Source organism: Apodemus sylvaticus, chromosome 23 (assembly GCF_947179515.1).
Source record: "Apodemus sylvaticus chromosome 23, mApoSyl1.1, whole genome shotgun sequence".
NCBI classification, from domain to species: domain Eukaryota; kingdom Metazoa; phylum Chordata; class Mammalia; order Rodentia; family Muridae; genus Apodemus; species Apodemus sylvaticus.
This window is the reverse complement of record NC_067494.1, coordinates 31,703,847-31,729,992: the sequence shown is the minus strand read 5'-3', so window position 1 is coordinate 31,729,992 and position 26,146 is coordinate 31,703,847. Positions and strand designations below refer to the sequence as shown.

The window sequence follows — 26,146 nt, the reverse complement described above, 5'->3', positions numbered from 1 at the left end:
CAGGAGAGCCTTGAAAGCAACTGGGGTACCTTTTAAGTGGTGGGAGCATAGCCTCAAGTCGGAAGTGTCACTCTCTCCCAAGGTCTCCAACATTGTGTACTGCATCATGAACACATCCTCACTGAACATGCTGACCACAGTGTCAGGCTCTGATAACTCTGACTCATTGTCTGAATACATGGTTGGTAGCAATGCAACTGCCCAAGACATTGATGCCTGGGGAAAAAAGGAAAGGAGATATAAAGAAACTTACTGAGACATGAGGGATGAGAGTAAAAAATCACTGGGATCCAAAATAAAAAGAAAGGACAAAGTGAAAACCACTGAGACAAGAAGCTTTAACCTATGTGGAGAGCCTTCTTGGGGTGCTGTGCTGCCTGGAAGGAACTTGACATTGACCAGGGACATGGGCTTCAGGCAGGAATCTGACATTTGGGCATTAGAGGGACGTAGGTTATGGCAGGAATGTTTAACTTAGAGTGGAACAAGAGAACCAAGCTTCAGGCAAGATTCTGGGCTTGGACAAGGAAGCAGGCTCAGGTGTTTTGGTCATTCTGACAAAGGGAAACAAGTGTCACAGAACTTTGCTTATTGCCTTGACAATTTTGTGTTTACTGTCTTGCTTGTTCTTCATTGTACTACTATTGATCTTAATTCCTGCATGTAATTAAATTGGTACAAAAATGGATTGAGAATTATTAAACCTGCCTTCAGTCTCAGAATTGACTGAGGTCATACTGCAGCTTTGTCTAATTGTCTTTCTTTTCAATCCTCACTCCTGCACTGGAGAACCTGTTGACTGAGTGAGCGGGCTTGGTCAGGTGACACCTTGTGAGAACCCTGTCAGAAACAGCAGGCCAGCTCCCCACAACCCAGAATGGGGGCTCAAAGCTGGACTGAAACTTTGCATTCTGCCCAGGACTGCCTGGGGGAGGATAAGGCCTATACAGAAGCAGCCTGCCTAGGTTGAGGCAAGAGAGGGAAGTGACTCAACAAAAAGACAAAGCCAGGAAACACCACAACTGCTTCAAGGTGGGCAGGACAGGGCCAAATTGCAGAGACAACCTCCCTTCTCGAGGTGACCAATAATTTTAAATGTTGCTTAGGGTAACCGGTCACAGTTGTCCAACTTAGGGGACCCCTGAACTCCCTGCCAAAATGTTCATAAAAAGGGTAGTCTTAGTGAGCTCAGGATCTCCTGCCTGTGTGCTGAGGGAGCCCCGTGCACACTGGAACAATAAACCTCTTGCAGATTGTAGTGATTCTGGTTTCTGTGGCCTTATTGAGTGTGGCGGTGTCTTCCGACAGACTCTTACATATGATTCATTGCCCGGGAAGTTTCCCTCCTCAAGCCCCAGACGGAGTGTATGGGGAGGTTTACTCAAGCAAGGTAATGTGGGATACATGTCTGTCATTTTTGTCTGTGTGTTTGTGTTGTGTGCCTCTTTCTTTTTTTCTCCTAAAGGCCACATTTGGTCTGTAGTTTTGGTTTTGATATGTAGTTGCCAGAATGGCCGTCAGACTTGCCAGAATGCTGTGGCAATATTGGGGGACTGGGAGGACCCTCGGGTCTCCCGCTGGGAGAAAGAATCCAATAGGGTTCTTCTCCATCTGGGCAAAGGGGGATTCTGCCTTTGGCCATCTGAGTCTGTTTTTGTAGTTGCCAGAATGGCAAGCAGAGGTGCTGGAATGCTGTGGGGACTTTGGGGGACTGGGAGGATGTTCTGGTTTTCCACTGGGAGAAAGAATGTGATAGGGTTCATCTCCATCTGGGCAAAGGGGGATTCTGCCCTCAGCCATCTGAGTCTGTTTTTCTTTTGTGGTGGTTGCTGGGCGGTTGTTTTTTACTGTCTTAGTGTCCTCTGTTTTGTTTTTGGACTTGGACTGATGACTGTTTGAATCCATGGGACAGGCTGCTTCTACTCTGACTCTGACAAATTTTTAGGACTGGGTCTGCAAGTCACTCAGACCAAGTCCCACATATCATTGTCTGGGAGGACTTAGCCACCTTTCTGCCCTCCTGGGCCCATTGCTTCTTATCCTCCACAGGACCTCTGCTGTTGGGGACTTATGCTCTCGAGGAGACCCCCAAGGGACAGTGTTATCAGATCCTGATGCCAATCTCCTCCTTTTAGACCCTTCTCCCTACCCTCTTTCTTTGAATTCACAGAGGACACCACCCGCCCCTTCAGCCCCATCTTCTAAGGCTGGTTCTGGACCAGCTATGGGGGACTGCAGTTGACAAGTTGTCCCCACCTCTGGCCCCTGCAGTGACATTTCCCCTCAGAGCATACATATGCCTCACAGCAAGAATGGCAACCGAGCTCTTATGGATTCCCTCTCTGCCACCCTGAGTGGAGCTACAACTCCCCTGAAGGTAACGGGATCCTTGTAAGTACAAGCAGTTACATATTTATACAAGTGTGCTTTCTGCTCTGTGCATTGTCTGGCTTTGGTGCACCAATTTGCCAATTTGTGTCTGTCTCTCTTTCGTTCTTTGAATGTTTTATGTTTTAAAAAAATGGTAAAACTTCATCTGCTGGTGACCCGTTCAGTCTCAGTTTACACGGCAGGGGTTGATTTAAAGTGCCTCACATTAAACTTGGAGTAAAAAGCTGCTTTTAAAAGAGCCAGCAGCATCTCAAATTCTAGGGCAAATGGGTTGATGGTTATTTTTTCTAGAGAAATCTCTACAATTGTGATTATGGGTTCAAAGTACTTTTTTCTCTTGAAATTACAGCTAGAAAAAAATTGGTTTAATTTTATAGGATTCCTGTCGTCACATTATTTTTATGTCTAATTGGTCTTAAAGGTATAGGTTTTTGCATGTCTTGACTATAAAGTATTGGCTTATAAGCTATTGGGCATGATTTAAAAGGTATAATGTTGGTAACAAAAAGTTAGTTTAAAACTGGTAACTCAGGGTTGGAGCCAGCAGGAGTGACCAAGACTGACAGGAATGCCAGCAGACGCTCTCTGCCACACCTCTCTCACTGAAGGGACAATCATGGAAGTCTCGAGACCAAAAAGCACTGTAAAAGCCCTGCCACTGTCCATTCAGTCCTATTTATATTCCCTCAGAACATCATGTGTCCTCCAGGGGCCTTGCCTCAGCACATTAAGTCTGTCTTAGCAACACTCCCTGTAAGTCTGTATCAGCTGACATCACTCTGCCAATTGGCCCCAGTCTGAGGAAGTGGCAAGAAGCCACCTGAACACCACCAGAAGGATTTTGGTGCATTTCTCTCTATGGAGTCATGACAAATGGAGCTCAGCTAGGCAATGTAAGGGGAATCAATACATGGATGTGTTTAGAGAAGAATCCTCTCTCGTGCATCTTTTCATATGCTTGATTTAGCAAAGCTTCCTTTCACCTGTGTCTGCTTCAGACAACACTCCTTCCATGTCTGTTCCAGCAAAACACCATCTACCACAACTGACTTTCCAAAGAAACCATGACTTCCTACTTTATTTATAGCTCTAAGTATATGGGGGCTTTCTAGGCCCAGTTCATTTGACATGATTCACTAAATACCATGTGGCTGGCTGCAGAGGAAAATGTTGGGTGTGGTCTGCTTCTGGGATGGTACCATGTGCTGGATATGGCCTCTGAACTATCAGTCTTCTGCAATAACCAATTTGATTGCGGTTTGAAACAAGGAACAAATATTTCATCAGGTCCTTAAAACATTCATTTTAGCATACTTTTATGATTTTGTCTTAGAACACGTTATTAACACACCAGTATATTTATTGGAAAATGTTAAAACTTTTCGTGGAGATGAGAAAGGGTGATTCTACATTAATGTTCCCTTTGCAAGGAATGGCAGTGAACACATATCATAAACAGCTGATTGCAGTAGCCTTCTCTACTATCTGTAAAGTTATTTGCCCTTTGCCAGTTAATTTTTATCTACATGGAAAACAGAGTTTTAAGTCCTCCTGTGTCAAGCTTAAGATGAGGTTACTATAAGATAAAACCAATTAATATATCCTAACAACCTTTGAAAATCATTGAGAATAAGCAAATTCTCTTTATTTGATATTACTATCACTATTCGCAGCCTGAGCTGGAGCATCAGGTCTGGGGTGGTCCACTTCCAGAAGGTCTTGACAGCAGCAGCAGCCTCCCTCCTTTCTTTGGCAGGCAGGCTTATGGGTCTGGCTCCGAAGTCTCCATTCTCCTCTTATGTCAGGTACCTTGGGTCATCAGCCAGAGAAGCAAGAGCCATTGAGAGGAAGACTGAGAAAATGTAGACCTATCTGCTGATGGGTGTGGCTTCTTGCATGTGCTGGGGTGAGGAGAGGCCAATCAGGACAAAGCTGTAAAACCCAAGGAGAACGTGAGAGGCCTGACAAAAGAATGTGGGGTGTAACAGCATCAAATCAGGAGGCACACAACATGAAGCTAAGTCATGTGGGAACAACCTTTCAGGCAGCCACACTGGCATCCAATTCACCTTTCACCTGAATGAGCTTCACTGAGGGAAATTCTGGCTCCCCATTCCCACTATACCGTTTTTATATCACGGGAAAAACAGTAGTCAAAACTGTGGTAGATGGAAATGGACCTCCTGGTTAGATTCAGAGGATAATCTTATTCTTGGGTTACTTTGCTCTTATTTTCTCCCTGTTCTAGGAATTAAAGGACCAGCCCATTTAATTTTGACTCTTAAAATCTCAAAAAGGGTCATGTAAACAAATATGCTTTGTTCTGAAGTTTAGGGGGAACTACACTTCAGAGGTGTGCTGGTTAGATTTTTGTTAGAATGACATGAGCTACTATCACCTGGAACAGGAAAACTGCTGAAAAAATTTCCTTTGTCAGATTACCTGTGGGCAAGTTTGTGGGCCATTTTATTAATGATTGAAGTCGAGTGCCCAGGAACTTTACATAGGATCACCACTGTAGTTTGCAGTGTATTTGTTTGGTAATCTCTGGGTACTGATCAGTGGGGGACATGGGGCAAAGAACCAGCTTTGATTAACAAGAGAGCAGGACATTAAAGGGAAACTTCGATGAGCCAGGATAATTGCTGCAACTCATCTTTGGCTGAGACACTTGACATGATTAAGAAGACAGAGACATCACAGAGCTAAAATCTTCTCAAAAGCAATCCCTTGGTATATCTCAAGAGAAGTCTGTTTGAATGGTGGCAAAGTCTGCTTCTCATGCTGGAAGTCAAACAAGATCTTGTGTAAGAATTTCCCGGGTGGTATTGGTTTGGGCAGCCTGAAAGCTGAGGGGTCAAAGGGGAGGTAGAAAACAGCCCCAGTTTGGTGCTGTGAGAGGCCAGAAGAGTCCATTGTTGAAGGTGTAGCCTCATTACAGTGCAGCCCTGAACACACTGGAGATGCCAAGACTCAGTGATAACCATATCAATGATAGGTGTGGACCGATTCCATCTGACAGGTGAAGACAGGATGTGTGGGCTGTGGACAAAAGAAACCCAGAGGGGGTGTGGCCCAAAACCATTTGCATCTCAGAAGATCCAGAGTCCTGTGCTTGGGACACTGAGCTGAGCCACAGGAACTGAGTTACACTAGTGGATTTTGGTTTTGATTTGATTTGATGGTTTTCTGGTTCTACACTTCTGGAATAAGAAAGTATTGTACTTGTGTTTAATTGTAGGAGGGTCCACATCCCACACTATCTAGATAGAACTAGATTTAAGTCACTGTACTTCAAGAACCTAATCATGAACTGTCTATATGCAAATATTAGTAAAAAAAATAGATTTAGCAAATATAAAAATGTACCTGAAAGATGCCTTGTACTTCTTGTCATCTTCGGGGTGTCCTCTCTCTTTTGGGGGCACACCTTCCTCCGGCTTGTTGTGTCAGGTGACATGCAGCAGCAGCATAGAGTCCTGATGCAATTCGAAATTCGTTTCTTCCATTTGGCCCATCCCTGAGGCTGCGGGGGTCTTGGAGTAAAAGGTCTCCTTCTTTCTGGCTCACTTGGGGCCTTGTCGAACTGGGAGCTAGAGGAGAAGGTGTTATCAAGGGTTTCGATTACTTCCACGACAGTGTAAGTAGCGATGCAGATGCAAGGGGCAGTCATTCTTCTTTGCTGACGACTGCCCATAGGGGGTGTCTTCTTGGGTGCAACAGGGGCATTTGTCTCCCCAGGACGTTGTCCAGTAGATGACACTCGTATTTTAAGGGAAGGTTCACTGGCCCTTCTCCTGGGAGGCAGAGGGTAAGTGTTAGGGTCCGTTGGTGAAGGGAAAGGTGTCACTCCTGGGTTAGTGACATCTCTTTGCACATAAGTGCCATCATCCTGATTTGCTAGGGTTTTCAATAGGTGGTATGTTGCCCTAGTTTCGTCAAACTCCTTGTGTTTTAAAGCTTCTCTTATGTCTTGGGAATGAAAGCCAATGCTTTCCATGGCCCCCATTATATCAGGGTCTGGGAATCTGGTGTCACTGTTGTAATGGAATGTCAAAGTCTTTCCCCCTTGCTGGAGCCATGGATGGCTTACGAGTTCTTGCGCATTTGGCCTCTGCCTTGGGTTGACAGTTAGCAGGAGGCTAATTATGCTCCTAATATCGTCGGAGAGATGATCCGGTGTACGATATTTTCCATTCATCACCTTGTTGCTCAGTTCCGACAGGGTTCCTCCTCCAAATGGCAGGAATCCGGTGGTCATATAATATAAAATGACCCCCAAGGCCCACATATCTACTTTTGTGCCATCGTAGGGTAGGCCTCGGAAGATCTCTGGAGCAATGAACTGGAAGGCTCCACACAGCCTTTCCAGTTTTTGTCCAGGTAGGAATGTGTCTCCGAGGCTGAAATCAATAAGTGTAGCCTTTCCATCCTCACCCACTATGATATTGTCAGGCTTTATGTCCCTGTGCACCACACCTTTACCGTGACAGTAGCCTATGGCACTGAGCAGCTGAACAAATATGCTCCTAGCTTCATCTTCTTTCAGGCATCCAGCGTCCCGGACTCGTTTAAGTAGCTCTTCTCCTCTGGCAACTTCCATAATTAAGTAAGTTGTGTGTTCTGTCTCAATTATTTGCACAAGCGAGACGATGTTTGGGTGACTGAGCATTTTCATAATGTCCGCTTCGGGCACTGTTGGGTCCGACCACCTCTCCCTCAAAAGAGCCTTGACAGCAACTGGGGCACCTGTAAGGCGGTGGGAGCACAGCCTCACATCGGAAGTGCCACCCTGGCCCAAGGTCCTCAACACCGTGTACTGCCTGGTGAACACCTCCTCCTCGAACATGGTGACCACAGTGTCGGACTCTGATGACTCCGAGTCACTATCGGAGTACATAGTTGGTAGCAGTGCTACTGCCAAAGGCAGTGAGGCCTGGGGAGAAAGGAAAGGAGATATAAAGAAACTTACAGAGACATGAGGGATGAGAGTAACAAAATCAGTGGGATCCAAAGTAAAAACAAAAGACAAAGTGAAAACCACTGAAACAAGAAGCTTTAACCTAGACCCACGATGACACAGGCAGAGGAACCCAGTCTTGATCCCTAAACCACGACTAGCTCACAATCTAGTAAAATAGACAGACCACAGCTCAGTAATGTACTGGATGCTATCTGATAAAACTGAGAAGAGTTAACTAGAGTATCAGAATGAACATGAATAGAAGAAAGAAATGATTGAGAAAATATTTACAAAATAACATAAAAATTGAAGACCAACACCCCAAACCAGGCCAACTAATTAAAATACCAAGGAAATCAAAGCAAAGCCAGGACCCCTCAAGTAATCAAAACAGAAAGAGAAGCATGTAAAACTCATTAAATTGAAGCAAAAAAGCAAAAGTCAAAAGCAAGCCAGAGAAATGAAAAGAATTGGAAACCATAACTAACCACATCCAATTATGCCTTATCTCTAGCGGTCAATAACACCACCAGTACTCAATAATTTAAAGGAAAAGTTTAAATAAACCAAAAATGAAAAAATATACTTTTAAAATTTGAAATTTATAGCAAATATCCTGTTATACAAAAGAAAAAAAAAGGCCCCCAAACATATTAACCATTCAAGACAAATAAAAGCAGAAGGAAAATAAGAATAGAAACAGAAAAACAAAGAAGGAAATCTTAAAGAAGTAACCCAAGTGTCCATGACTTAGAAAGATGTCTCATTCAGTGTAGAACCTGCTGTTCAAGCCTAAGGTTTGGACTTAAATGCAAAGTACCACTGCCCACCACAAAAGTTAAACAAATGACCCACCAAACAAAACAGGCCTAATTAATGTCCCTCCCTAGTTTGAATCTCCAAACACAGGCAGATCCAGAGGCTCCTTGGTCAAAACATAGCCTATGTGGCAAAAAGAGGCCAGTGAATGACTCTGTTTTAGAAATTAAGTTTTCAACATACCTTTAGCACAGCACTGAACAGCTAACACTAACACTAACACTAACACTAACACTAACACTAACACTAACACTAACACTAAACCTAACCCTAAACCTAACCCTTACCCAACCCTAACCCAACCCTAACACTAACACTAACACTAACACTAACACTAACACTAACACTAACCTTAGCCTAACCCTAACCCTGGGCTTTCCCTGTAACTGTATGTAAGCTTGTAGATGAATTCACACAGACACACAGGTAGACACACAGAACACACAACTAATCTATACACAGACTCACCCTCACACCCACACAGTCTCTCTCTGTCTCTCTGTCTCTATCTCTGTCTCTGACTCTCTCTCTCTCTCTCTCTCTCTCTCTCTCTCTCTCTCTCTCTCACACACACACACACACACACACACAGACACACACACACACACACACAACTCACAAATCAAACAATCAGAATCTCAAAACCTCACACAATCTCACTAATGTATATCTCCCAAGTAAATCACCACTCCACTTCTCTAAACCCTCAGAGATCCAGGGCAGGCCTCTCCCTTATTTATATCTGCTGGATGGACTCTCACAATGGATCCTCATGAGGTCACAGTAGGGCATGCACAGATCATACCTGTTCAAACTCACAGGGACTGAAATGGCTTCAAAGCTTCTGAGTCAGGATGGCTCTGCAGAGCAACATTTAGTGTTTTAGAAATTAAAGTGGGACACAGTGTACCCAGAGAATCATCCACATAGACAGCTATATACCAGAACTGCTAAATACCCCACTGCCCCTACTATTAAATGGCACATGCAGATTCCTAGCAGTGTAGAGGAGCCAGGCATTGATTGGTGTCCTAGTGTCATTCTTTGTTAAACAAAATACCCAGACAAGGTTGGAGAAGGATATCCAGGGTGTCCCATCCTGAGAGGATGGAAAGGGGGAAGGGGAAGTATTGTGTGTGTGTGTGGGGGGGGTGACCAGGAATGGGGGCAGTGAGTGGAGTGTAAAGTGAATAAGAAATCAGATGAAAGAAAGGAGAGAGAGAGAGAGAGAGAGAGAGAGAGAGAGAGAGAGAGAAGGAAGGAAGGAAGGAAGGAAGGAAGGAAGGAAGGAAGGAAGGAAAGAAGGAAGGAAGGAAAGAAGGAAGGAAGGATGGAAGGAAGGAAGGAATATAGAGAGGAAGGAAGGATGGATAAAAGGAAGAAGGAAGAAAACCATCAAGTGTTCCGCCATGGTTCCTGCCTCTCTCTCTAAATTCCTGCTCTGACATCCTTCAGTGGTGGACTGTTATGGGGATTTTTAAACCAAATAATACTCCCCAAATACCCTGACAAAAAGCAACTTTGGAGATAGTAAGTTAATTTGAGGCTACAATTCCCGGTTATTTTCTAGCATTGTGGAAAAGTCAAGTCTGGAACCTCTATTAGTATCATTGCATACACAGTCAAGAGTAGAGGAAAGTAAATGGGTGTGTCCTGACTTGATTGCTTCTGCAAGGCTCCATTTGTCCACTCTTCCATAGTACTGATAGTTTGCTCTCTCTCTCTCTCTCTCTCTCTCTCTCTCTCTCTCTCTGTGTGTGTGTGTGTGTGTGTGTGCATGTGTGCACAAGTGTGTGTGTGTTTGTGTGTGTGTGTGTGTAGTGGCAACTGTGGGGCTGTCCATGAAGTCTGCTTTGTAGTAGTCAGTCTGTGGTGAGCAGCAAGACTTGATGTCTCATAGTAGTTGGAAAATTGGTGTACCATTGTATTAGTTTGTGTTCTCTAGAGTCACAGAACATATGGATAGTCTTTAGATAGTTAGGGAATTTGTCAATGACTTACAGTCTATAGTCCAACTCCCCAAAAATGGTCAGCAGCAGCTGTGGATGGAAGTCCAATGATCTAGCAGTTTCTCAGTCCCACGAAGCAAGCAGGCAAGGACGAGTGAGAGAGAATCTTCTATCTACCAATGTCCTTATATATTTCCAGCAGAGGGTGTAGCCCAGATTAAAGGCTGTAGGTCTCCAACAGAGGGTGTGGCCCAGAATATTGGCATGAGAGTCTCCAGCAGAGGGTCTGGCCCAGATTAAAGGTGTGTGCATTCATGCCTTTAATCCCAAATGATCTTGAACTCAAAGATCTCCTTGTCTTAATCTTCTGAAATTCATAGCCACTGTGCTTCAAGGTCTCCATGCCAAGATCCAGGTCAGAAACTTATATCTCTGAGCCTCCAAATTAGGATCATAGGTGAGCCTTCCAATTCTAGACTGTAGTTCATTCCAGATATAGTCAAGTTGACAACCAGGAATAGCCACTACAATCCACCCCTTGTCAACTTGACACAAATAATATCTCATGTCCACATGAAACAATAACAAGATTGTGAATATGCCTAACATGATATAACTATTCCTCGTACAATCGCAAACACATTTGCAAATTTACAATGGGGAAATGTCCCTTGGAAACATTCTTTTAGTGTTTCAATACCAATTGATGTTAAAGGGATTGGAAGAAAGACAAATGTATCTTCAACACAACAAGATAGAAGCATTCATATTACTTATAATCCTTGTTTCTGCAACTGGTTACGTGGCCTTAGCTGGTATTTATAACCACCTTCCTCTGCTACCCATTCTGAATTTCCTTCACCTTTGGCAAGCACCTCAGCAGGTCTTGGCTCTTTTCCTGGAGGATTGACCCATACCTTCATTCCTGATGGGTCTGTGTCCTTTGTCATCCTGCTTGGATTAGGCTGTTGTAGTTTCCCACTGACTTTAATCACAAGACATGATAGTACTAAGAGATGCCCTAGGGAATCTCCTGCACTCCAGACATAATCCTGCTTACCTCCATTGTGGAGAGGCAATCCAATTTCCCCATGGTAATCTGGATCTATCATCCCTCCTAACACTGTTATTCCTTTCTTAGCCTGTTGGTTTAAGGGCATTAGAAGCCCAAAATGGCCAGGGGGAAGTCTGAGCTTCCAGTTCAATGGAATGTTTCTTGTGGCTCCTGGTAGGAGCACTCCCCCCTCTGGAACCGAAACTTGTAGGCCAGCAGAACCTAAATTTGTGGGGACAGGAAGCAAAAATTGTCCTAGAGGGTCACTAGGAGTGATAGTGAGTGGAACTATTCCCTTTTCCGCTCCTTGATTCCTGGACCCATGGATCCTGGCTATGGGAGAAACTGTACCATATATTGAACACTGATTCAAAGCATATACTGCCTTCTGAAGAACTTGCCCCAGCCCTCCATGCTGTTGCCACCTAATTGGCGCCGTAACTGTGTCTTCAAAAGGCCATTCCATCTTTCTACCAGACCAGCTGCTTCAGGATGATGGGGAACATGGTAAGACCAGTGAATTCCATAATCATGGGCCCACTGTCGCACTTCTCTGGCTGTGAAATGAGTTCCTTGGTCAGAAGCAATACTGTGTGGAATACCATGACGATAGATAAGGCATTCTGGGAGTCCACGGATGGTGGTTTTGGCAGAAGCATTACGTGCAGGATAGGCTAATCCATAACCAGAATAAGTATCTACTCCAGTAAGAACAAAATGCTGTCCTTTCCATGGAGGAAGTGGTCCAATATAGTCAACCTGCCACCAGGTTGCTTGCTGGTCACCTCGAGGAATGGTGCCATATCTGGGGCTCAGTGTTGGTTTCTGCTGGTGGCAGATCTGGCATTCAGCAGCAGCTGTAGCCAGGTCAGCCTTGGTGAGTGGAAGTCCGTGTTGCTGAGCCCAAGCATAACCTCTGTTGTGGGAAGCCATTAGAGATCCTCACTTCGGCCCGGAGAGCTGCCATGGCAAAGGTCCTGAGTAAAACAAAGAAGAGTCTCTCATTTAATTGCAGTGGAAGGAAGTCCTGAGATAACTGTGGTAGGCTCCAGCCTGTGCAAACACCAGATAACTCCTCCAGAGGACCCTTATCTCTTCCTTTTCCTTGCCTTGAGGCACATCCCTCCTGAAAACTTTAAAACCTGTGTACCCCAGAACATTAAACGAGACCTCTGTCTCCGTTCTTCTACCCCCCCCCCCTTTGACCCAAAGGTAGTGCTCCTTCGGGGCCCTGAATAACTGACCCGCCGGATGGGTTACAGTGGCGCCTGAACAGGGACCTGAAGTATGGTCAACTACCGGACTATGAAGCAGAAACCCCGGGAAGAGGATTCAAGGACCCCACAGACCGCATCGCTCGTGCGTCGCTAGAGGGGCAGGTGAGTGGCCAAACATTGTTATCCGATTGTCATTGGGGAAAAAAAAAGGCTAAAGAGACTTGATTCATAGGAGAAATCAAGCTTTAATTCAGGGAGAGAGGAATAAGAGTTAAGAAAAAAGATTTAATTAAGTTCTTTTTTTTTGTCATGAGAAATGTCCTTGGTTAATTTTAAGTGGACCTGATATTCACCCGCTAACTTGAGATAAGGTTGGTAAAGAAATTAATAAGATTTTAAAAACAGGTACAGGTGAACCAATGTCTGATACATTCTTTAGTTACTGGGAGTTCATTCAGAGTGCGAACGAGGACCCTGCTGAATATTGCCTCTGCCCTTTGTCTTGGGCAGCTTCTGTGACCTTGCTTTCCCCTAAAAAGAACTCTCCAAAACCTTCCTAGGTCATTATAGACAGGTCTGAGTGCCCGCCACCGGCTCCTGTAACTTCTCTTTATCCTCTGCTCCTGAGGGACCCATGCCTTGCTGATATGCCATTAAGTTTAGAGACCCCCTGGGGAGAAAGCCAACTTGGAGGAGAAAAGCTGCAGAGAGCAAGTAGCCCTCTTTAAGGAGCTAAGAGGGACAAATGGTCACTCTAACTTCAAGATTTATTTCAAAGTCAAATGCCTAGAAAAAGCCAGAGCCAAAACAAGCCCCACCACGTGGCCCGCCACCCTATACCCAGCGATAGGCATGCAGCTTGGCTCCTCTCAGCCAGGTTCCTCAGACCTTTACTGGGTCCAGGCAATCACTAGAGATTGTCCTATACTCAGCCTTAAAATAAACGGTAAAAGCTTTGAGGGCATCTTAGACTCAGGTGCCGATTCTACTGTGATCCCACAAAGTTCTTGCCCCCCCCCCCCTTGGCCTTTGCAAGCCTCTCTGACCCATCTGCAGGGGATTGGACAATCAAAAAAAATACTCTCCAGAGCTCAAAGTTGCTGACTTGGGAGGACAGAGGGAAATACTGGCTCTACTCAGCCCTTCGTGGTCCCTGGTCTGCCTGTTAACCTCTGGGGAAGAGACATTCTCTCTCATATGAAAGTCCTTATGTGTGGTCCCAATGAGGTTATTGCTCAACAAATGCTTTCCCAGGGCTGTCTCCCTGGACAGGGACTAGGCAAAAATGGACAGGAGAGACCCATGCAGGTAGAAGTCAGAGACTGCTGCTGAGGTGGCCAGAAAACAAAAAACAAAAAACAAAAAACAAAACAAAAAGCAAAAAAACCTCTCACGGGCAGAATGTAAGACCTGGACTCTCCTCCCACCTCTCTCCACAGGTGTGTGTGTTAACCTAGGCACCCCCCTTCCCCCTTGTTAAATCTTAAACAAGAGAAAAAAGCAGGTTGCAGAAAAGCAGTTTTTCCATGTGTAGGACACAGTATCAAAATAATAATAATAATAATAATAATGGTTGGAAACTATTTCAAAACTCTCCTGGTGAGGACAGGAAAACGGAGATGTCCTGTTTTCTCTCTGAAACCTACTGGAGATCTCCTTAGTTCAGGTTAAGATATTTGAATCTTTTGGGGACATCAAGTTCCCTCTCTGTCTATTGTTTGTCCTTGGTGCACCAAAACTTGTCTATATGTGTGTCAATTCATGTTGTCTATTGTTTTGTTTGACTGAATGATTGGTTGTTTTTATGTTTTATGTAAAAAAAAAAAAATGGTAAAAAGGCGTTATCTTGCTGGCAGTCCTGCCAATTGCAGTTTACACAGAGGAGACTAATTTGAGGTGCCTTACTTTCTAAGGTAGGAGTCAAAGACAGCTGGAAAAAAAAAAGCTGCTTCTTAAAGGGCCAGGAGCCAGACAAGTGGAAATGGTTAATTCTCCTAGAAAAATGTCTATCATGATGGTGATTGGGTTCAAAGTGCTTTATTCCCCTGAACTTACAGCTAGAAAAAAAATGTATTTGGTTTCAATTTATGAGATTTGTATGATCGCTTCATTTTTATTTCTAATTAGTCTTAAAGGTATAAATGTTTTACATATCTTGACGATAGAGTTATAAATTAATCGGTTATGATTTAAAAGGTATAATGTTATTAAGAAAAGGTTAGTTTAAAACTGGTGATTCAGTGTTGGAGCCATCTTAACTAGCTACACGTGGCATGACACAACCCAGGAAATACAGGCCTCTAAGATGCTTCTAAATTGGCATGGTGTTTTGTGTGAATCTTGGCCTGGAGATTGGACTTATAAGAAATACAATTTAAAATAATGTCTCTTCAATAAGTTACACTGTCATACATTCAAACACAAGATGATGGACAAACTTTACAATATGAAAATGAGTTTGCCACTAATTTTAAGGAGAAATGATTGCTTAAAACTGAGTTTTGCTTTCAAAAATTGTAGTTATGCTTTGATATTACAGGTTCCCTTTCTTATGTGACCTCCATACAATGGGGTCTGGTTGCAGGCTACTCCTTGCAGGACCGGTGGGTGTAAGTCTGGCCTTAGAGATAACAAACTCAGATCAGGAGATTTACATTTGAGTTAATACAAAGCTCAGAGCTGCCTCAAAGCTGCTCAAAGCTGCAGAGGCTTGAGAGATGCAGCTTTGTCTTGCAGGCCTCACTTAGAGAGTTTCTGGCCAAAAGAACATTTTTACCAGATTCATACAGATGCGGTTCAAAATAAAGTTCACACTTAGATCTGTAAAAGATTTTCATTAGAAAGTTATACCTCAAGAAATGGCTTGCTCTTAACATTGAGCTTTTAAAATTTTTAAGAAAATTATTTTTAAAAGATGTTAAGATAGCTCTCCGCTTCCGGATCCAGATCAGCCTGGGCTGCAACACCACATCTCCAGGTCCTGAAACAGGCAAGAGGGGCTTCCGGGCGGCCAGAGGGGAGAAGTCGATGTGCTCCGGTGAATCCAGCAGGCCCCAGTGGGAGCCTTCAGGTGTCTGCTCCGGGAGCTGAACAGCCTGGGCCACAGCACCCTGTCTCCAGGCAGTGCAGGAGGTAAGCTGTTCACCAGAGGCCACCTGGGAAGGGGCAGCTTACACTGGTGAGTCCAGCATTGACAAGATCAACTAACACCAGTGAGAACTAGATGGCAAAAGGCAAACGCAGGAACGTCAATAACAGAAATCAAGGCAATATGACAACATCTGAACCCAATTCTCCTTTACCTTCATGTCCTGGATACCCCATCACACCAGTAAAACAAGGTTTGGATTTAAAATCACTGATCATGATGCTGGTACAGGAACACATGAAGGACATACTTAAAGAAATTCAGGAGAAAATCGATCAAAAGTTAGAAGCCCTTGCAAGGGAAACACAAAAATCATTGAAAGAAATCCAGGAGAATACAAAAGCCAATAATGAGGAAACACAAACACTTCCAAACAGAACTTCCAAATGAACAGCTTCCAAACAGAAGATCTCAATTGCTCTTTCATAAACAGGAGCTCTAGGGAGTTATGTTACACTGAAGACTGCCTTATGTGGCATACACAAAGTATGAACATAAAATTTAAAATCATACTTGATCAAAACAGATACAGGAAATTAAAACCCAAAAGATCAACAGACCTAACAACAGCAACAACAACAAAAGTTCTTGAGTGTATCACTCTTAATAATAACAAACTCAGAAGTATGCTAAGGGAACATATTCTACCTACAACAAATACAAACATTGATTTTTATTCCCTGGTAGATGTGTTCAGATGTCTGAGGCATACTTCCATTTTATATCCTGACATTTGGCTCTTTCTACTTTGGTTAGTAGCTATGCTTGTTATAGTGTTCACATTGTCCCATCTATAAATCAAATGGAATGGAACCTAGAGCATAGCACAGCTTGGTTTTTACTTCCTGTGCATCCTGTTGCCTCAGTTTCTCCTTAGGTATACTGTAATGCTGTTAGCATTTGTGTTTTAGTCAGTCTCATATATACCAACAGGCCACCTTGTAGCCAAGAATGATCTTGAACAAGATCCTCATCTTCCTATCTTGATATCACCAATGCAGAAATATCGGTTTTGAGCTACCCTGTCCTGTTTAAGGCCCGTGTAGGCAAGAGTAAGTTCCAGGCTGAGTGGTATATTGTCTGAAAAAGGACATGTACATTCTAAATATGTGGAATTATCCGATCTTGTCACTGGGACTGGGCAAATATGTGTTTGGTATAGAATCCTTTGAAAACCAGTCAAGGCAGCATCTCTGTGTTGTCTTAGGCCTGGTGGTTGAGAGAAGCAGATGTAGGAGTTTGCAGTCCAGAGATCACTTGACATACTCTGTCTCAAAAACTAAGATAGAAAAGCATTTCATAAATATACCTGGCCTACATAAGTGAGGACAAAGAAACAAACACACTCAAGGACAATTAGACACACATACACAGACACTCCTAATTCTGTGGTCATGTATGCATCAAGGTCAAATTCAGTCCTTATTTAAAGCAGTATCTAAAGTTTTCCAACTCTGCTGTGGATGACTTTGAGCTTTAAATTCTGTGTCACTTCCCAACCAATGTAGGGATACAGGATTTCCTTTAAAAGTCTGGTTTACTTGGTTCTGGGGAAGAAACACAGTGTTTCCTGCATTCTGGGAGAGAGCAATTCCATTTGAGGAGTCACTCTGTAGATCGAGCTAGCTTGGGATTTACTCTGTAGCTGAGGAAGACCTTGAATTCTTGATCATCCTCCTTCTATAGTACTTTTATGGACTTCCAGGTCTGCATGACTGACCCTACACTTTCTTCCTTTCTACATGATTTATTTTTCCTGATAAGAATATTTTCAAGTACTCCCAACATGATATGTAGCTGGACTTCCCTCTTCTGAAGCTGGTGAGCTGTCATCTGGTTGGAAGGAGGGAAAGGAGACTGTTCCAGTCCCATGCCATTGAAAGGAAACATAGCAGCAATTGTCAGGACTGTCCCTGTGTAGCCAGGTAGCTTTGCAGGTGTGTTCTGACCGATGGCCTTGAGCTGACTCCACCTAACTTCTCTATGTATCACAATAGACAGAAGAAAAGGCACTATTGCTAAGGATTCTTGCAATGGGTACTATTTAGGCATTTTAGAGGATGCTTGGTGGGTTTTCTCAATGACCTAATTCTATGCATTCACATGGACGTACTTAATTCCCCTTCTGACTTCTGTGTTCTAGTTGAGTTGGTTCCCAGAATGACTTTCCATTCATGAAAATATGTTCTCAACTACCTTTTACTGGGTCCTCATAATAAATTTAAAAGAGAATCCACTAGAGCCATTGTTTTGTCTACCCTCCTAGGCATAGGTATAGCAGGAGCTATAGGAACAGGAACAAAAACTTTCTTATTACAGGGTTCCCATTACCCACTCCTTGCAAGAAGCTATTGATGAACACATCTAAAGATTAGAAAAGTCAATGACAGTCCTAGAAAAATCCGATTGTTCTCTAACTGGAGTGGTTTTGCAAAATTGAAGGGGCTTGGATCTATGCCTACTGTAGCAAGGAGGGCTATGTGTGGCCCTTGGAGAGTGCTGTGTATATGCATACTATATGGGGATTGTTAAATAATGGCCTAATTAAAGAAAAGATTACAAGGCCACTAGAGAAAGAGCCATCTCAAGTGTTGCTTGCAACCTCTGGCAAACCATGCTGTCTCCTGTGGCTGAGGGCTGCTTTGCTTATGGATCTTTCAAGACAACTCCTAGGTTAGATCAGACGTTTTGGTAGAGACTGACTTGCTAAAGAGGCCTTTTTGTGTAACAATATAAAAAAGCTTCTAGGAGCCTCTCAAGGTTCAGTCCTTGGGAGGCTAATCCCCTGGTCACAAGAAGGCTAAATTCATCAAGCAGTGGCTCTCTTTCCTTCTATCATTCATTCAGAATAAGTCAGAACACTAATAGGGAACCAAAACCAATTTCTCTCAACATTTTCATAGTAAATGCAAAAATATGTTACTGACTGCCCCTCAGTTTCTCAAGAGCCTTTCCAGGTGTCCATGTTCCTAATGTATTTTAATATCAGAAATTAACTACCTGAGCAGCACAAGAAAGACTGTCTAGAAGTAACAAAAGCCTCTCAAACTATACTCTCTCCAGCACAACCAGACCCTACTTTAAGATAATTGTTGTTCCACAGCTAACCTACACAACCAATCTAAATTTTGCTGCCTCTTCTCAAGAACACTCAGACTGCAGACAGTTACTTCTGCCAACCGACAGCCTAAGACTTCCTATCTACTAAGTATTCTGAAGGGTGTGATCTCTCCCCTTTCCTGATCCTCTTTTCATGTCCCTGCTCTTTGGACTCTTCTTCCCAGCTACATGGACCAAGAACCATATAGTTTCAAGTGTACATCCAAAACCATTTTGTTCTTAATGCCTTAACTTCACCTCTGTCCTTAGGAATTCCGTCCCAAGGTATTTCCAATCAACCACAGACTTCCCCAACAAATATAGGGCCATCATTAGCTCTTTCATCAGAAATAACATCCTGTTTCATCAGAATCTACATGCTTCAGAGACTATACTGCCCTGGTATCATATGCTCCCCCAAAATCTGAATATCAACTGACATAGTCTCTTCTTCCTGGTTTTTACAAACAAGCCAGATAGCTTTGGTCTCATAACAACAATGGCGGAATGTCAGCAGGTGTCCCAGCAAGAGCGACTGAAGGCCACTCCCCAACACTCAGCAATCCAGCAATAAACACACATGTAGGGATGGAGGCAGTCTAGGCAGCTGGACCATGGCGAGAGCAGCAAACATGGCTCTGGCAGGCCGTGTTCTTCTCCCCTAGTCCCTCTGCCCTGTTAAAGCACATTAGCTTACATTCTTAAAGCTAGGCACCAAGATCTACTTCTTTATTTGTCAACTTTCCCCTGCTCATCAAGGTCCAATTATTAAAGTGTTTAAGAACCAGGCAGTGGTAGCGTAAGCCTTTAATCCCAGCACTTGGGAGGCAGAGATAGGCAGATTTCTGAGTTCAAGGCCAGCCTGGTCTACAGAGTGAGTTCCAGGACAGGCAGGACTACACAAAGAAATCCTGTCTCAAAAAAACAAAACAAAACAAAATAACAATAAATAAAAATTCACACACATGTATATGTATGTGTATGTGTATGTGTATATGTATATTCCAGGTTTACTTTCGCTTTTACTGTAGCCACACAGGGATAGATACATTCACATGTGCATATATATTTAAATATGATTTATATGATGTTTTTTCTTGATTCACTATTCCCAGGAGCCGGTCTCACTTAGATCTCAAAACCTCCTCCTTCCAGCCCTCTCACATGCTCAAGCCTGCCTTTGGAAGAAGAAATATTAGCTCTCAGGGTTGCAAATATCAAGTAGGTCAGCACATATAGAGCTTAGTTGGTTAGAACAAACAGAGCTCACTTGCAGTTAGGTTACTATAACTCTTTCCACTTCACCTTCTCATGATTGTTTTAGTTTGCCAGCTTCCTTGAAGCCCAAGCCAGCTTTGTCATGCGATTCTGAGAGAAAATTCTGAGAGACTACTTCCTAGAGACAATGTTTAGAGACAGTGCTTGCCCCTAAGAGACTGTTCCTCAGAGACAATGTTTCCCCCCCTCATACCCCCTCCCTGCATCTTGCTTGCTTTCCTTTATATTGCGGTGTGTAAAACAGTAAAGTTTGACAGCTTGATCAGAATACAGACTTGCTGTTCGTCTCCATGTCTCTTTGTCTCTCGCTTTCCTCTTAGGTAGTTTCGGGGACCCTGTTGACTGTCCTGCAGGTCGGGACACACTATCTGTGCTGATAGGCACATACAAGTAGCTATCAGGTCAGACCAACAATACTGACAAGTGGAAGATGTAGTGTTTTCTTTTTTTTTTTTTTTTTTTCTCTTTTTTTTTTATTCGATATAATTTATTTACATTTCAAATGATTTCCCCTTTTCTAGCCCCCCCACTCCCCGAAAGTCCCGCAAACCCCCTTCTCTTCCCCTGTCCTCCCACCCACCCCTTCCCACTTCCCCGTTCTGGTTTTGCTGAATACTGTTTCACTGAGTCTTTCCAGAACCAGGGGCCACTCCTCCTTTCTTCTTGTACCTCATTTGATGTGTGGATTATGTTTTGGGTATTCCAGTTTTCTAGGTTAATATCCACTTATTAGTGAGTGCATACCATGATTCACCTTTTGAGTCTGGGTTACCTCACTTAGTATGATATTCTCTAGCTCCATCCATTTGCCTAAGAATTTCATAAATTCATTGTTTCTAATGGCTGAATAGTACTCCATTGTGTAGATATACCACATTTTTTGCGTCCACTCTTCTGTTGAGGGATACCTGGGTTCTTTCCAGCATCTGGCAATTACAAATAGGGCTGCTATGAACATAGTAGAACATGTATCCTTATTACATGGTGGGGAGTCTTCTGGGTATATGCCCAGGAGTGGTATAGCAGGATCTTCTGGAAGTAAGGTACCCAGTTTTCGGAGGAACCGCCAGACTGATTTCCAGAGTGGTTGTACCAATTTGCAACCCCACCAGCAGTGGAGGAGTGTTCCTCTTTCTCCACACCCTCTCCAACACCTGCTGTCTCCTGAATTTTTAATCTTAGCCATTCTGACTGGTGTAAGGTGAAATCTCAGGGTTGTTTTGATTTGCATTTCCCTAATGACTAATGAAGTTGAGCATTTTTTAAGATGTTTCTCTGCCATCCGAAATTCTTCAGGTGAGAATTCTTTGTTTAACTCTGTACCCCATTTTTAATAGGGTTGTTTGGTTTTCTGGAGTCTAACTTCTTGAGTTCTTTATATATATTGGATATTAGCCCTCTATCTGATGTAGGATTGGTGAAGATCTTTTCCCAATTTGTTGATTGCCGATTTGTCCTCTTGATGGTGTCCTTTGCCTTACAGAAACTTTGCAATTTTATGAGGTCCCATTTGTCAATTCTTGATCTTAGAGCACATGCTATTGGTGTTCTGTTCAGAAACTTTCTCCCTGTACCGATGTCCTCAAGGGTCTTCCCCAGTTTCTTTTCTATTAGCTTCAGAGCATCTGGCTTTATGTGGAGGTCCTTGATCCATTTGGATTTGAGCTTAGTACAAGGAGACAAGGATGGATCAATTCACATTCTTCTGCATGCTGACCTCCAGTTGAACCAGCACCATTTGTTGAAAAGGCTATCTTTTTTCCATTGGATGTTTTTAGCCTCTTTGTCGAGGATCAAGTGGCCATAGGTGTGTGGGTTCATTTCAGGATCTTCAATCCTGTTCCATTGATCTGCCTGCCTGTCACTGTACCAATACCAGGCAGTTTTTAACACTATTGCTCTGTAGTATTGCTTGAGGTCAGGGATACTGATTCCCCCAGAATTTCTTTTGTTGCTGAGAATAGTTTTAGCTATCCTGGGTTTTTTGTTATTCCAGATGAATTTGATAATTGCTCTTCCTAACTCTGTGAAGAATTGAGTTGGGATTTTGATGGATATTGCATTGAATCTGTATATTGCTTTTGGCAAAATGGCCATTTTAACTATATTGATCCTGCCGATCCATGAGCATGGGAGATTTTCCCATTTTTTGAGGTCTTCTTCCATTTCCTTCTTCAGAGTCTTGAAGTTCTTGTCATACAGATCTTTCACAGGTTTGGTAAGAGTCACCCCAAGATACTTTATACTGTTTGTGGCTATTGTGAAGGGGGTCATTTCCCTAATTTCTTTCTCAGCTTGCTTATCCGTTGAGTATAGGAAGGCCACTGATTTGCTTGAGTTGATTTTATAACCTGCCACTTTGCTGAAGTTGTTTATCAGCTGTAGGAGTTCTCTAGTGGAGTTTTTTGGGTCACTTAGGTAGACTATCATGTCATCTGCAAATAATAATAGTTTGACTTCTTCCTTTCCAATTTGTATCCCTTTAACCTCCTTATGTTGTCGAATTGCCCAAGCTAGTACCTCAAATACAATATTGAAAAGATAAGGAGCAAGGGGACAGCCCTGTCTAGTTGCTGATTTTAGTGGGATTGCTTCAAGTTTCTCTCCATTTAGTTTGATGCTGGCTTCCGGTTTGCTGTATATTGCTTTAACGATGTTTAGGTATGGGCCTTGAATTCCTGTTTTTTCCAAGACTTTAAGCATGAAAGGATGCTGAATTTTGTCAAATGCTTTTCCAGCATCCAATGAAATGACCATGTGGTTTTTTCTTTGAGTTTGTTTATGTAATGGATTGCATTGATGGATTTCTGTATATTGAACCAACCCTGCATCCCTGGGATAAAGCCTACTTGATCATGGTGGATGATCGTTTTGATGTGTTCTTGGATTTGGTTGGCAAGAATTTTATTGAGTATTTTTGCATCGATGTTCATAAGGGAGATTGGTGTGAAGTTTTCTTTCTTTCTTGGATCTTTGTGTGGTTTTGGTATCAGCGTAATTGTGGCTTCGTAGAAGGAATTGGGTAGGGTTCCTTCTGTTTCTATTTTGTGGAATAGTTTGAAGAGTATTGGTGTTAGGTCTTCTTTGAAGGTCTGATAGAATTCTGCACTGAAACCATCTGGTCCTGTGCTTATTTTGGTTGGAAGACTTTCTATGACCCCTTCTATTTCTTTAGGCATTATGGGACTGTTTAGATGATCTATTTGGTCCTGATTTCATTTTGGTATTTGGTATCTGTCTAGGAAATTGTCCATTTCCTCCAGATTCTCCAGTTTTGTTGAGTATAGGCTTTTGTAGTAGGATCTGATGATTTTTTGGATTTTCTCAGTTTCTGTTGTAATATCTCCCTTTTCATTTCTAATTTTGTTAATTTGGATACTTTCTCTGTGCCCTTTGGTCAGTCTGGCTAAGGGTTTATCTATCTTGTTGATTTTCTCAAAGAACCAGCTCCTGGACTCGTTGATTCTTTGTATGGTTCTTTTTGTTTCCACTTGATTGATTTCAGCCCTGAGTTTGATGATTTCCTGTCTTCTACTCCTCCTGGGTGAAGTAGCTTCTTTTTGTTCCAGGGCTTTCATGTGTGTCATTAAGCTGCTAGTATATGCTCTCTCCATTTTCTTTTTGGAGGCACTCAGGGCTATGAGTTTTCCTCTTAGCACTGCTTTCATTGTGTCCCAAAGATTTGGGTATGTTTTGCCTTCATTTTCATTAAATTCTAAAAAGTCTCTGATTTCTTTTTTTATTTCTTCTTTGGCCAAGGTGTCATTGAGTAGAGTATTGTTCAGCCTCCATGTGTATGTGGGCTTTCTGTTGTTTTTGTTGCTATTGAAAACCACTCTTACACCATATGGATCTGATAGGAGGCATGGGATTAGTTCGATCTTCTTGTATTTGTTGAGGTCTTTCTTGTGACCAATTATATGGTCGATTTTGGAGAAGGTACCATGAGGTGCTGAGAAAAAGTATATTCTTTTGCTTTAGGGTGAAATGTTCTATAAATATCAGTCAAATCCAATTGGTCCAAAGCTTCAATTAGTTTTACTGTGTCCCTGTTTAGTTTCTGTTTTCCTGATCGGTCCATTGAGGAGACTGGAGTGTTGAAGTCCCCCACAATTATTGTGTTAGGTGCAATGTGTGCTTTGAGCTTTAGTAAAGTTTCTTTTACGAATGAGGGCGCCCTTGTATTTGGAGCATAGATGTTCAGAATTGAAAGTTCTTCTTGGTGGATTTTTCCTTTGACCAGCAAGAAGTGTCCCTCAGTGTCTCTTTTGATGACTTTAGGTTGAAAGTCAATTTTATCTGATAGTAGAATAGCTACTCTGGCTCGTTTCCTGAGACCATTGGCTTGTAAAATTGTCTTCCAGCCTTTTACTCTAAGGTAGTTTTTGTCTTTGACATTTAGGTGTGTTTCCTGTATGCAGCAAAATGTAGGGTCCTGTTTCCTTATCCAGTCTGTTAGTCTATGTCTTTTTATTGGGGAATTGAGTCCATTGATGTTAAGAGATATTAAGGAATAGAGATTATTACTTCCTGTCATTTTTGATGTTATTTTTATATTTGAGTGATTATGTTCTTTTGGGTTTGATGAAGGAAGGTTACTATCTTACTTTTTCCAGGGTGTAGTTTCCCTCCTTGTATTGGAGTTTTCCTCCTATTATTCTTTGTAGAGCTGGGTTTGTGGAAAGATATTGTGTAAATTTGGTTTTGTCATGGAATGTCTTGGTTTCTCCATCTATTGTGATTGAGAGTTTTGCTGGATATAGTAGTCTTGGCTGACATCTGTGTTCTCTTAGAGTCTGCATGAGATCTTCCCAGGATCTTCTAGCTTTCATGGTCTCCGGTGAGAAGTCTGGTGTGATTCTGATAGGTCTTCCTTTATATGTTACTTGGCCTTTTTCTCTTACTGCCTTTAATATTCTTTCTTTGTTTAGTGCATTTGGGGTTTTAATTATTATGTGGCGAGAGGTATTTCTTCTCAGATCCAGTCTGTTTGGAGTTCTGTAGGCTTCTTGTATATTCATAGGTATCACTCTCTTTAAGTTGGGAAAGTTTTCTTCCATAATTTTGTTAAAGATATTTGCTGGCCCTTTCAGTTGTAAATCTTCACTCTCATCTATACCTATAATCCTTAGGTTTCCTCTTTTCATTGTATCCTGGATTTCCTGGATGTTCTGGGATACAAGCTTTTTGCATTTTGCATTTTCTTTGACTGTTGAGTCAATGGTTTCTATGGTATCTTCGGCATCTGAGATTCTTTCTTCCATCTCTTGTATTCTGTTGTTTATATTTGCATCTATGGCCCCTGATTTCTTCTCAAGGTTTTCTATCTCCAAAGTTGTCTCCCCTTGTGATTTCTTAGTTGTTTCTACTTCTGTTTTTAGATCCAGGATGGTTTTGCTCAGTTCCATCATTTGTTTGCTTGTGTTTTCCTGTAATTCTTTAAGAGATTTTTGTGTTTCCTCTTTCATGACTTCTGCCTCTTGACTCAAGTTCTCCTGCATTTCTTTAAGTTTTTTTTTTTTTTTTTTTTTTTTTTTTTGCGTTTCTTTTTTATTGGCTTCTATCTCTTGAGCCTTATTCTCCTGCATTCCTTTAAGTGATTTTTCTGTGTCCATTGTACAGGTTTCTAGCTTATTCATGTTCCCCTGTATTTCTTTAAGAGATTCATTTATGTCTTTTTTGTGTTCTTCTAGCAGCATCATGATCAGTGATTTTAAATCCAAAACTTGTTTCTCTGGTGTGTTGGCATAACCAGGACTTGCTGATGTTGGAGAGTTTGGTTCAGATGCTGCCATATTGCCTAGATTTCTGTTAGTAGCGTTCCTGCGTTTGCCCTTTGCCATCTTGTTCTCTGGAGTTAGTTGGTCTTGTCCCTGGCTGGTGTTTGGGCCTCCTGAGGGGCTCTGGGGCTATTCCTGCAACACTATATGGCTGGGTTACCCCTGTATCTGATGCTGATGTGCTGTCTTCCTCTTGGGTGCCCTTGCAGCTCTAGTGTGCTTTGCCCTAGATTGTGTCTGTGAACCAGATGGAGCCCGTTTGCACCTTCAGGGAGTGCTGATGGTGTATGCTGCAGGGATCTTTTCTGCCTGCTGATCACTCTGCTGGGCAGCTGATCTCCCAACCGGGTTGGTGCACACAAGGCTAGCCTGGCTGCTCAGGCCCTGGGTCCAGGTAAAAGCCTGGGAGGCCAAGGTCTGAGCAAAGTTCCCCTTGGGCTATGACTGT

The 26,146-nt window shown here is 42.7% G+C and overlaps 2 protein-coding genes across 7 annotated transcripts in view; one reads left to right on the top strand and one right to left on the bottom strand.

The window, feature by feature from the left end:
* Positions 1-26,146, top strand: part of Lrp11 (LDL receptor related protein 11) — a 253,624-nt gene that overhangs the window by 95,493 nt on the left and 131,985 nt on the right. The gene's annotated exons all lie outside the window — the stretch shown is intronic.
* Positions 3,876-10,269, bottom strand: LOC127674094 (sperm motility kinase Z-like). Its single transcript, XM_052169943.1, has 3 exons — positions 10,175-10,269; positions 5,761-7,327; positions 3,876-4,323 (listed from the first exon to the last, which is right to left on the bottom strand). The coding sequence occupies exons 2-3, from the start codon at positions 7,289-7,291 to the stop codon at positions 4,313-4,315; spliced, it is 1,542 nt and encodes a 513-aa protein (XP_052025903.1). The 5' UTR covers positions 7,292-7,327; positions 10,175-10,269; the 3' UTR covers positions 3,876-4,312.